The sequence below is a fragment of the Neophocaena asiaeorientalis genome, unplaced genomic scaffold (genome assembly GCF_003031525.2).
Source record: "Neophocaena asiaeorientalis asiaeorientalis breed wild unplaced genomic scaffold, Neophocaena_asiaeorientalis_V1.1 scaffold629, whole genome shotgun sequence".
Taxonomy (NCBI): Eukaryota; Metazoa; Chordata; class Mammalia; order Artiodactyla; family Phocoenidae; genus Neophocaena; species Neophocaena asiaeorientalis.
The window spans coordinates 3,007,568-3,019,609 of NW_020175468.1; the positions used below are offsets into that span (position 1 = coordinate 3,007,568).

At 55.5% G+C, this 12,042-nt stretch overlaps 2 protein-coding genes across 5 annotated transcripts in view; one reads left to right on the forward strand and one right to left on the reverse strand.

Moving 5' to 3' along the window:
* Positions 1-2: 2 nt before the first annotated feature.
* KDELR1 (KDEL endoplasmic reticulum protein retention receptor 1) lies at positions 3-6,622 on the forward strand (the record flags this gene model as incomplete). Its single annotated transcript, XM_024768242.1, has 5 exons — positions 3-48; positions 717-817; positions 1,060-1,218; positions 4,915-5,167; positions 6,227-6,622. Coding segments are annotated over 5 exons (594 nt in total), but the record flags the coding sequence as incomplete, so codon positions are not given.
* A 2,968-nt stretch (positions 6,623-9,590) lies between these two features.
* The window catches only part of SYNGR4 (synaptogyrin 4), a 10,173-nt gene continuing 7,721 nt past the window's right edge, over positions 9,591-12,042 (reverse strand). For 3 of the 4 annotated variants that reach the window (XM_024768624.1, XM_024768623.1, XM_024768620.1), the window contains exons 3-5: positions 11,432-11,669; positions 10,114-10,253; positions 9,611-9,873 (exon numbers count right to left, since the gene is read on the reverse strand). In XM_024768624.1, coding sequence (XP_024624392.1) covers positions 9,640-9,873; positions 10,114-10,253; positions 11,432-11,669 — 612 coding nt within the window. In that variant the 3' untranslated portion in view covers positions 9,611-9,639. Of the gene's footprint in view, positions 9,874-10,113; positions 10,254-11,431; positions 11,670-12,042 lie in introns of all 4 variants that reach the window. The other variant, XM_024768622.1, reaches the window with a different exon arrangement.

The window sequence follows — 12,042 nt, forward strand, 5'->3', positions numbered from 1 at the left end:
CCATCATCTTGCTGCTGCTCAAAATCTGGAAGTCCCGCTCGTGTGCCGGTGAGACGCCCACCGGGGCCGGAGAAGGGGGGAGAATGCGGGAGACATTCCAGGACTCGGGGAAGGGTTTGGAGGCATAGGGGGACGGGTTCCTCCCCGCCACTGCTTGCTGGGGATCCCCCTTCCAGGTCCGGGGTCACCACGGGGTCAGCTCCTTTCCCCAAACTGGGGATGCATCCAGTTTGGTGGGGGTGGCTCCAGGAACCCAATTCAGCCTCCCCCGGCCCCTATCTGGGTGGCCTTAGGGTTCCCAGGGCTGGGAATAGGGAGCTGTGGCAGGCAGGGAGGCGGCTGGGAGTTGGTGACGTGGACTGTGGCCGCCAGAAAGGGAGCGGGAGGTAGGCGACCTGTTCCGGAGGGCTGAGGTCAAGTGGGGTCCTCCCAAGGCTCCACCTTGGATCCGGACTGTGGGAGGACCCTGAGGGGGCCGGATGTGGCCACGAGGCCTAGCCTGGGACAGAGCCTCGGGCTGGAGTAGCTTTGGGGCCGGGCTGCCCCCTGGCTGTGGTCCGTGGGAAAAGGCCCTGCTTAGGCCGGCGGAGCTGGGGAGGCCTCCAGGGACAGCTGCACTCCAGAACCCCTCTGGCTCCCCCGGGGCCCTGGGCCTCGGTTTACTGGCCGTGCAGCCCACCTTCAGCCTCCCCCATCCCCATTTCTCTGGACCACAGGGATTTCGGGGAAGAGCCAGGCCCTGTTTGCTGTGGTGTTCACTGCCCGCTACCTGGACCTCTTCACCAACTACATCTCACTCTACAACACGTGCATGAAGGTAAAGGCTTTTCCTAACCTGCCGAGCCCTCCTGAGGGGGGAGCCGGGGAGGGTCCGAGGGAGGAGGGAATGTGGGTCCCAGACTTTTGGGTCTGAGGGAGGATGGGGCTAGGGGTCCAGACTGCTAAGCCTGAGGGAGGAGAGGCTGGGGGCCTGGACTCCTGGGGCTGGGTCTAAGTCTACTGGGGGCTCGGACCCTGTGCTTGGAGCTGAAGCACCCTCCGCATCCTCCCCTCCGACAGGTGGTCTACATCGCCTGTTCTTTCACCACGGTCTGGATGATTTACAGCAAGTTCAAAGCCACTTACGATGGGAACCACGACACGTTCCGAGTGGAGTTCCTCGTTGTTCCCACGGCCATCCTGGCGTTCTTGGTCAACCATGACTTTACCCCTCTAGAGGTAGGACACCTGCACGGTCTGTAGTGGTGGGGTGGGCTGTGGGAGAACAGCAGTTGACAGTGGACCCACTCAGAGGCTTCCTTCTGTAGGGTTTGCTCAGACTTCCTTCTTTTAGGACATAAAGTTCAAAACAGGGGCTCTGGAGTCAGATGATAGTAATGTAACAGCAGTAGCACTCACTATGTGCCAGATGCTGCTCTCAGCATTTCACATACATTAACTCATTACTTTTCATAGCAGCCCCATTTTATAGATGAGAAAACTGAGGCTTAGGGAGTTGAAATGACTCTTCCAAAGTCATTGGCCTAATGAATAGTTCAGGAGTTGGGAACGGGGCTCTGGGGGGCCAGGCTACTTGGATTTGGATCTGTTACTTTCTATTAGCATGACCTTGGGCATGGAACTTGACCTTTCTGTGCCTCAGTTTCCCTATTTGTAAAGTCGAGATCAGGTCATTGTGAGGATTTACTGAGATTAGACAGCATCACGTAGTGGTTAGACACAGAGACTCTAGAACCAGAGAACTGGGATTTGAAGCCCACTTAGCAGCTGTGAGACTTTGGGCAAGGCATGTAATTTCTCTGTGCCTCCGTTTTCTTGTCTGTGAAATGGGGATAATCAGTTCCTACTTCATAGGCTTTGATGAGGGGTTAATATTGGTAAAGCACAGTGTCTGGCAGTAGGTAGGAAGTGCGGTCCATGTTTGTTCAGTGCTTGCAGTGTTTAGGACCATGTGGATCCTTTTACTCCTAAACGTTAGCTGTCATGGTTTTTATCGCATGGCATTTTGATGGGACCTGTACAAATTCCTGGGAGGAATTTTGAGAGGGACTTTGCTAAATCTGTGATCTGCCTCCTGGGGCTGGCAGGAATCAAATTCAGAGCAGGCTTTCCTCCCCCAGGACCACCCACTCCTGCCTTGTAAGAAGCTGGCCCTGGGACTTCCCTGGCAGTCCAGTGATTAAGACTACACACTTCCAAGGCAGGGGGCACGGGTTTGATCCCTGGTCGGGGAACTAAGATTCTGCAAGCCGCCACTGAGCAGCCAGATGTGATGATGTTTTCAACACAAGCCACAATTCAGGAGTTTTCCTGAGGGAAGACTTTACAGTTTTGGCTACAGATTCCAGATCTATTTCTAAAAGCACCCTGCAGGCTAGACAAATCTGACTGAGGGTGACTGAGGGTGACTTTGACCCAGGGGTCCCAGAGATGTCAGAGGGAGGCCGCACTGCACTGTGGCAGGAACCCCAAGCTTGGCTGCAGGGCCTGGACTTTGCAGATTTATCATCAGCATCACCTTGCATGGAGCACCCACTGAGCTGGGCCCCTTTTGCCAATGGGGAGACCAAGGCTGGGGGAAGGCAGTGGGGCTTGCTCCAGGTGGAGGAGGCCACACCAGGACCCAGGATTCTTGACTCCAGCTTGTGTGGTTCCCTCATTCAGAGGTGGGGAGGTCACTTGTGCAAAGTATTGGCACCAATTATGTGTCCTGCTCTGAGCTGGCCATTCCAAATCTGTCATCATCCCGTCTGATCCGTCGGCCTCTTGGGGAAGTGGGCATACTCATCCCTATTTCTTGGAGGACTGAGGTGAGGCTCAGAGGGGAGACCTCACAGAATTTGAACCCAGGTCTGCCTGCTTTCAAAGCCCATGCTATCAATAGGGGCATGCTGAAAAATTATTTTTTAATCATAGAAGGAAACAATTCTTTAAAAATTCAGACGTCACAAATAGATAAAGTAAAATGCAATAGACCTTCTCTCTCCTCTTACGTCATGATTCTACTCCCCAAGGCTAACAATCGGTATGTATCAATTTAATGGGTATGTTTCCCGAGAGCCTCAACTAACCTGATATCCCATATAATTATGGGAACAAGCCCTGAAGTCTAGCTGCCTGGGTAGGAATCTGTTTCCACCCACATCTTAGCTGTGTGGCCTTGGACGAGTTACTGATCCCGTGGGCCTCAGTGTCCTCATCTGTATAAGGGGGATAACAATAGGACTTACCTCATAGGGTTAAGGCATAAGCCAGTTAATACCCATAAGGTGCATAGAACAGTGCCTTGGATGTAGTAAATGCTATATAAATGTCAGTTCTTAGGAATACATCCTGAAGGTCCCCACTTCCTTCCCACAAACCAAAACAACCCAGGAGGAACCACAACTGCCAGCTGGCTTTGTTGTCTGAGCAGAGGTTTCGGTGGGTCTACAGATCACAACTCACCCCAGGTGGGACTTTCAAGGAGCTGAGGACTGAAAAGGGGCCGACAGCTGCCTGCCGTCTCTTCGTCTCTCCCTCCTGGGATGCCCTGTCCTGCTTACGAATGATGCTTGTCACTGCTCCCTAAATGATGGCCTGTGACAAGCACTTGGGGACCTTGCTTCCAATCGCTCATGCATTCATCCAGGCATCGAATATGTGCCAGGCACTGTGCCAGGTGCTGGGCCCACTGGGTGCCCAAGATGTAGGCTCCTGGACCTCACGGAGCTCACAGTCTGGTCAGAGCTGCCAGGAAGAAGATAAGACAGGGGATGTGACCATCCAGGGGGAAGGATGGTCAGGGAGGTCCTCTCTCAGGAGGTGACTGATGAGCTGAGATTGGAAGGAGGTGGAAGAGGCAGAATGTGACTGTCTGGGGGAAGAGCTGAAGGAACAGCAAGTGCAAAGGCCCTGGGGCAGGAAGGAGCTTGGTGTGTTGGAGGACCAGATGGAAGGCCCAGGTAGTTGTAGCCTGGAGGGCGAGGGGAGGGAGTAGAAGATGAAGCTGGATTGAGGAGGGCCTTGAAGGCCAAGGTTAGGAACTTGGGTTTTATTCTGGATGTGATAAGAAGTAGCTACAAGAGGGTTTTAAGCCAGGGAGTGACACAGTCTGATTTATGTCTCTAAAGATTGCACATTGAATGTCACCCCTACCAAGGCAGGAAAATCATCCCCTTTTTTGTGGGGGGCAGGGCTGTGCCATGTGGTTTGTGGGATCTTAGTTCCCCAAACAGGGATTGAACCTGGGCCCTCAGCAGTGAAAATACGGAGCCCTCACCACTGGACCGCCAAGGAATTCCCAGAATCATCCCCATTTTAGAGGTGAGGAAGCAGAGGCTCCGAGAATCTGGGTCTCTTGCCCAAGATCTCATAGAAGGGACATCTCACAGCCAAGATCCCAACCTGGGCTGCCCTTGGTAATGTAATGTAATGTAAATTCAAAGTGCTCACAAACACCGGCTCAGAACCCTTGGTTCAAATCCCAGCTCTGCCGCTTCCTAGCCACATCCTGGGCAAGCCTCTTACCCTCTCTGGGCCTCAGTTTCCTCATCGGTAGAAGGGGATGCTGGGAATTCCCTGGTGGTCCAGTGGTTAGGACTTGGTGTTTTCACTGCCGGGGTCCAGTTCCCTCCCTGGTCGGGGAACTAAGATCCCTGAAGCCTTGCGGCATAACCAAAAAACAAAACAAAAAAAAAGGAGATGCTGATAATAGTACCTCCGTCATGGGGATTAAACGAGAGAATACAGGTGGGGCAGGAAAGCGGTGTCTGGCACACAGTGAGTGCCCGGCAGGCATTGTGGTACCTGTCACCCACTCTCCAACATCACTGCACCTGTAGCCACAATGTCCACCATCCTCACCCTTCTCTTCTGCCCTGTCCCCTCCCGCCTCGTCCTGCCTTCTGCTCCCACGCCCCGGCCTCCCCGCAGATCCTCTGGACCTTCTCCATCTACCTGGAGTCCGTGGCCATCCTGCCGCAGCTGTTCATGGTGAGCAAGACAGGCGAGGCGGAGACCATCACCAGCCACTACTTGTTTGCGCTGGGTGTCTACCGCACGCTCTATCTCTTCAACTGGATCTGGCGCTACCACTTTGAAGGCTTCTTCGACCTTATCGCCATCGTGGCAGGCCTGGTCCAGACGGTCCTCTACTGTGATTTCTTCTACCTCTACATCACCAAAGGTAGCCAGCGTGGGGGGCCGGCTGGTAGGGAGCCTGCTCCTTCCCCAGCTCCCACCCTCCCTGGGGCCCCAGCTTCATCTCCCCAGCCCTGTATCCCTCGAGGGAAGACAGGACAAAGAGAGGGGCAGGCAGGGGTGGCCTCTGACATTTCCTCTCTTGGAATGTGTCCTAAGCCCTCCTCCTGCCCCAAGGTTCCAGATCCAAAGTCTTTCAGTCTCACACCCGTAACAGATCCAGAATTCCCATCTCCCAGGCCCCAGCAGCGTTCAGAGAAGGGAGGGCCTCCTCTCTGCTCATGGACCTCTGTCCTTACCCTCAGGGACTCAGGCCCACCAAGATTCATTCATTCATTCAACCAACAAATTTATGGAGCACTGTCTATGTCCCTGGCCGGGGCTAGGCTCTGGGGATACAAGCTTAGGAGAAAAGATGGACAAGGCCCTCCCCTCCCTTTGTATTGTAGTCGGGGGAGGTGGTGAATAAACAAGAGAGATGATTGCTGACAGTGAGAAGGGCAGTGACAGAAAGGAACCAGGGATGTGTTGGTGAACAATGGTGGAGGGTGAGGGGGTTACTTTACATGGAGATGGTGTGGTCGGTGGGGGGAGGAGGCCTTTTACAGACGATGATTAAAGCAAAGACCTTGGAAGTTCAGTCAATCAGTGTGAAGGGAAGAGGAGACAGGAGGACAGAGGCCTGAAGGCAGCCACGCCCCCTGAGGATTAAGGCTGGGAGGGCAGAAGCCGGTGGTCTCGCCCAGCCAGCCCTGCCAGGCCCTCCCCAGCGCCCCCCGAGAGCCAAGGCCTCCAGCCCTTCCAGGATGGAAGGGGAGCAGCCAGCATTAGAGGAAATGGGGCCTCCTCCGGGGCTCCATGGCTCAGGCCCTAGACCGGAAGCCTGGTCCCCGGCCCCACCCCCAGCTGATAATCTGGAGTCCTGGGGCTGCCCCTCCTGCATCTCTGCCCAGCCCAGCATCCAAGCCCCTGCTGTGGGCGTGGGAGGCTGTCCCCTCCACGAGGGACCCCTTGGTCATGCCCGCCCCCCATTCTCTCCCCCCAGTCCTCAAGGGGAAGAAGCTGAGTTTGCCGGCGTAGCCCTGGTCCTCGCCATCCCTCTCCGGGGCAGCTGCGAGAGGCAGAGGAAGGCGACGAAAGACGAAGAGCCTTCCCATCCAGGGGAACTTTTTTAAGAACCCACCTCTCGGTACTCCCCAGCCCTGCTCCTGCCAGGTTTCAGGGGGCAGTGGAGGACCCAAGTCTTGGGGCAGCTCAGGACCTGGGCTGTTTGTAGTTTTTTTGCCTTTTAGAGAAGAAAAAAAAAAAATCTTTCCACTATTTAGGTTTTGATTCTGATGACTCCTTTCTTTTCTACTCTCTGGCCCCAATTTTTATAAACTGTTTTCGAGTGTCCTGTGGGGCACGGCAGGGTTGGAGATCTTTTCCCTCCCCCGAGCCCCCTGGCTTCCTTCTGGATCCTAACCCCTCAGCCCCACTGGTTGCCAAACACTAAATCTGCCGACACCCGCCTGCCCCACCTCCCACCAGGGAGAGAGAAGAGGGGAGGGAAGTTCTCCCCTGATTTTTCATAATAATTTTTTCCAGAGTTTGGGTTTTTTGGTCATGTCCTTGTTTTTTGGCAGTTTAGGGGCGCATGGGAAGGGGGTTGGCCCAAGGGTCACTGTGGCTCTATGGCCATGTTTTTGTACAGAATTGATGGTTGATTCTTTGTTCTCTTGAAATAAACTGAGGAAAACGATGCCTCTCTTTGGCTACTCCTTGCCCTCTCTCTGGCATTTGTGGGGTCCGCCCGGCACCCCAGCCCCTCTCTCTGCCTCTGCTTTATCCCGTCTGCCATCCGCAGGCGATCCAGGCCTGAGAGGAGCAGGGAGATGAGAAACTGGGCTTCCTGAGACTCTGAGCTGCACCCTGACTCCTCATGACTCCACCAGGGAAGAGGTTGTGGAGGAAAAAAATCTCGAAGATTCTTCGTATCTTGGCACAGAACTTCCCTGACAATTCTCCCTAGAGAGCCTTTAAAAACCAGATTTTCACATTAAAATCGGGATTTCTGGCTTCTCTTGAAAAAAACCCCATCAGTCTGACAATGCCAGGTCCTCGTGTCTGGGTGGCAGCAGATGGCTGGAGTGAATGGCTGGGACATGAGCTTCCCCTCCCTCCACCACCAAGTCCCCAGGACTTGGCTGAGGGGTTGATACCATCTCTTACTGGGCTGACGCTGTTGTTTTGTGGTTTTGTGAAGTTCAAAGGAAAGTCAAATCTTTTCCATGTTTCCCTCCAGATTGGCTTCACACCTGGCCTGTTTCCTTCACTTGGTTTACTTGCTTGGCCCTTGTAACCTTTTGGAGTTTTGCCCCCTGATTTCGCCAAATGCCCTAGATGTCTGCTGAGACTTTCCTTAGCCGCCTCCAGTTCTGCCGTAGGAAGAACTGACTCTGGAAGCTTCAGGAGGCAGGTAGCTGGCGTTTCCGAGCGTCTCAAGCGCCAGGCAATGTGCGTTACACGGGTGAGCTCGTGGGACCCTCAGAGCACCCTCACTTTGTTGCGGAGGAAATCGAGGCTTAGCCGGGTGAGCCACAGGGGTGGGGTTGGTACCCCGGCTTCCTGCTGCTGGATCCTGTATGTTTAGCCACTGCTGTGGGGTTTTTCAAAGGTTTTTTTTCTTTCTTTCTTGTAAGCTAAGCCAACGGACCTTCTGTTTAGAGGAATTTGTCCAGAAGCCTCTTATGGAAAATGCAGGAGCAGGGCTGCTTGGGTTGATTCAGGGTCGGGAGGGGGCACCTCTTTGAACGCAGCCCTCAAACCATCAATCTAAATCTGGTCCAAGTCTCTAGTTTGACAGCCAGCCCCGCTCAGGACCAGAGAGATTCAGTGACACGTTCCAGGTGATCCAGCTAGTGACAGAGCGAGGACCAGAGCTCTGGGTCCTCCCGTTTGCCATGCCGGAACCCTGCCCACTCCACCGCATGGCTGCCGTTTCCTCCAGTGCCCACAGGGACCACGGCCTACTTCTTTCTGCACCCTGAGCACTGCCACACAGGAAACCCAAAAAGGGGACCACGGAGCCCACATTTGCCTCCCCACAACTCACACTGCTTTTCCCAGTTTGTAAATGAACGCTCTGCAACCACTGTGGCCCCTGTGTGGGTGTGTTTGGTTTGGCCAGCCTAACATTAAGCTTTTTTTTTTTGTATTCCTTGCCAACTAATTCCACATAAAAAGAAACGGATGTCCGGTTGTTCTAGAAAAACTAGAAGGTTCTAGAGCAACACTATCCAATACAGTGACCATTAGCACTTGAGATGTGATGACCCCAAACTGAGATGTGCTGTCCTTGTAAAACAGGCGAAGGATTTCAAAAACTTAGTGCAGTAGGATGTAAGCTACCTGGCTAGTAATTTTTTATACTGATGACATGTTGAAATGATCATATTTTGGATATACTGGGTTAAATAAAATATATGAAAATTCATTTCACTTGTTTCATTCTACTTTTCTTCATGTGGCCAGCTGGCAAGTTTAAATGCTGCCCCCCATGGCTCACACTTTGTTTCCATTGGACAGCGCTGCTCTATAATTTTGGGTTTTTTTGGCTGCATCGTGGCATGTGGGATCTTAGTTCCCCAACCAGGGATCGCACCTGTGCCCCCTGCAGTGGAAGCGTGGAGTCCTAACCGCCAGACCACTAGGAAAGTCCTGGACAGCGCTGCTCTGGTCACCCCCGGGCTGTGGTACTGAACGCTGGGTGCTGAGTGAAGGCTGCCCCTTCCCAGACTCGGCCCCTGCCCCGCCTCTTGCTTCATGGGTACTTCACCCACTGGAGTGACCTGCTGGGTCCCTGCAGGCAGGAGCGTTTTGTGGCCCAAGCACGAGTCCCCGATTAGTTTCGGGGCTCCCTAAGACAAGCTTTCAAATATTTGAAGACAAGGATCTCCCCTGACCTCAGTCATGGACTTGCCATCCCCTGTTCCTTTAACCACTCCTCCCACCGCATGGGTCTGAGTGGGTCCCTTGTCAGCTGGGGTGAGTTAAAGGATGTGGGCCCTGGAGACAGGGCCGGTCCCAGTGTTGGCCCTGGTTCTCCTTAGAGCCCTCTCCGCGGGCGGAAGCATCTTGTCTCTGAACTTGAGCTTCCTCAGCTGTACAGTGGGGCACCTCGTGCCTCCCTCCTGTGGCCAGTGCAAGGAGTAAAGGGCTCGCTGTGTCACAGGCCTGAAAAAAGGGTTTCCCTCCCGTCGCCGCCCCTAGCTATCAAGGTGGCGCCCAGAGGGAGAGTCCAGGAGGTGGACTGGAAGTGGGTCCCGCTACAGAAACCCCTGAGGAGACCCCATAGGATTTCCCCCCTCCCCATGGCACTCGAGGGACTGGAGAGAAACAGATATGAGAAGGACAGAGGGCAGTTTTCAGAAACCCTTCTGGAGGGAGGAGTCTCTTTACTGGTGTGGATGAGGCTGTCTAGGTGTCGGGCATCATAGTGAGGCGGGGGGCCTTCGGAGTGGTCAGATGGGGGGACAGGGCGGAGCTGGTGTAGCTCAGGCTGTGGGGACCGGTGGTGGGCGTGTTGACAGGGCTGGTGGCGGACAGCGGGGAGAGAGAGGTCACCACCACGCCGCCGTCGTCCAGGGAGCGCTTGTAAGGGACTGGAGCATCATTTCGGAGGTCCTGGAGGGCCAGGTAGGCCTGGAATATCTGTGGGCAGAGGAGGGCGGGCTGGAGGCTGGCTTGGGTGGGGTCGGCCCAGGTGGGAGCTGTGCCACAGCTCACTGGATGATGCCCACACTGGGCTGAGTCTGCTGGGAGGAAGGGGCGCCTTCTTCCCTCTTTGCCCAAAGTCACAAAAGGGGCTTGCGGAGGTCCTGGGGAGCTGGGTGGAAGGTTCTAGCCCTCTTAACTCACACCACCCCGCCCTGCAGGGAGGAGGCTCCTCACCCAGACGAGGATGGAGAAGAAAGCGAAGGTGATGGCGGCCTTGACACTGCTGCTCCCCAGGAGGAACTGTCTGGGCAGCGAATGCTGCCACTGGTTGGCCAGGAAGCAGAATCCCACGAACCAAATGCCTGCCCAGAGGGCTGGGGGGTCGGGGGAGAGAAGAGGGGTGGGGGGTGGGGGTGGGCGTGAGTTGGGGAGAGAGGGCTCAGGAAGGGTGGCTGGGGCCTCGGGTCTTGCCATGGCCTCTCCCTCCCAGCCGGCCGCAAAACAACCCCTGGAGTGGGGTGTGCCGTCCACTACGGGGCTCGCTGGCCACTTGCAGCTTTTTATGTTTCACTCAATCAAAAATTCCAATCGATTAAAATAGAATTAAAAAAAATTCCACCCCTTGGTGGCACTGGCCACACTTCAAGTGCTCGGCGGCCACACGTGGCCCGTGGCTCCCGTGTTGGGGAGTCCAGGCACAGAACATTCCTGTCCTCACAGAACCTTCTCTTGGACAGCGCTGGACTCGGTGACCTTTAGGGGCCCTCCCAGCCCTAAGTTGCTGGAACTGGGCAGGTGCAGAAAAGGAGAGGAAGGAGCCTGGGGCCTGAGGAAAAGGAACGAGCATTTATTTGGCGCTTACTGTGTGCCGGGCTCTATCTAGGGTGCTCGGCATTGGTTAGGAGGCCAGGCCTGGCTTGGAAGCCTGGATCTGCCACTCGGCAGCCATTACACAACCTCCTCAAGCCTCAGTTTCCTCTTCTGTGAAATAGGAATCTGAACAGGACTTCCCTCCTTGGGTGGTTCTGAGGAAGAAATGAGACAGCCATGGGGAGCTCTTGAAGCGGTGCCTGACACAGGGGATATGCCTGGTAAATAAATATCAACATCACTGCAGGAGTCCTTTCTCGAGCTTCATCCTCAGAAAAACCCTGAAGGTGGGAGATTTCATCCCAGCTTCTACAGAAGCTCAGAGAGGGGAGAAAACCCACACACTGAGGAGGTACCAGAGGTGAGATTTCAAACCTGGGTCTGTCTGACTCTGCGCTCTGCACCCAACCGCTGGCCACTGCCACTGGTGGCTTTTCAACAAAGGTTGTGAAGAAGGGAGGTGAATGCGAGGAAAAAGCTGGGCAGGAGAGAGGCTTCTAGAATTAGTCTGGGGGTCAGAAGAGATGACCCTTACTCTGAGTCTAAGAGATGGGCAATGATTCCCCGGGAGGAAACAGCGGGCGCAGAAGAGCTTTGAGAAGTGAGGGGCAAAGCTTTGGGTCACATGTGGAGGACGGTCGGGGCCGGCTGGGTGCTCAAGGGCAGTGCCCGGGGGGCTCACCGGCCAGGATGAAGTCCAGAAGCTGGAAGGCCGTCTTGAAGCGGCTGCTGGTGGTGCGGCCCTCATGGGCGTCCAGGGCGAGGAAGGCCAGGCAGCTGAGGAAGGCCAGGAGGCCAGCTCCCACAGCAAAGCTGCAGCCCGCGCTGTTGCTGTTGAGGACGCAGTGGAGCTGCGACGAGTTGGTCTTGTTCTGGTAGCCATCAGTCAGCAGGGAGGAGAAGACGATGAGGGAGAAGACCTGTGGGTGCGGGATGGGGGTCCCCAGGGGCCGGAGCAGAGCTCAGCGTCTCCCCAGACCGGCTCATCCTCCCGGGCGGGTCCCCATCACTGGGTGTGGGGGCCCTGCCGTACACCCTCCCGGTGGTTCTGACCCCTCCCTCCCGGTCACATCCTCAGAGCTTCCCAGAGCCATCCTCCCACTGCCCCTCGGCCCCTCTCCTCCATCCCAGCTCAGGCCTCATCCTCCCCACTGGGCCCTTGCCCCAGCCTCTTCCCCGGCCTCCCTGCCTCGAAGTCTCCCCACACGGCCCCCCAGGGGCTCTTTCCACACCCTGCCCCTCCCAGCTCCCAGCCCCGCACCCCCATGGCTCCCTAGCACCCCCAGGACAGAG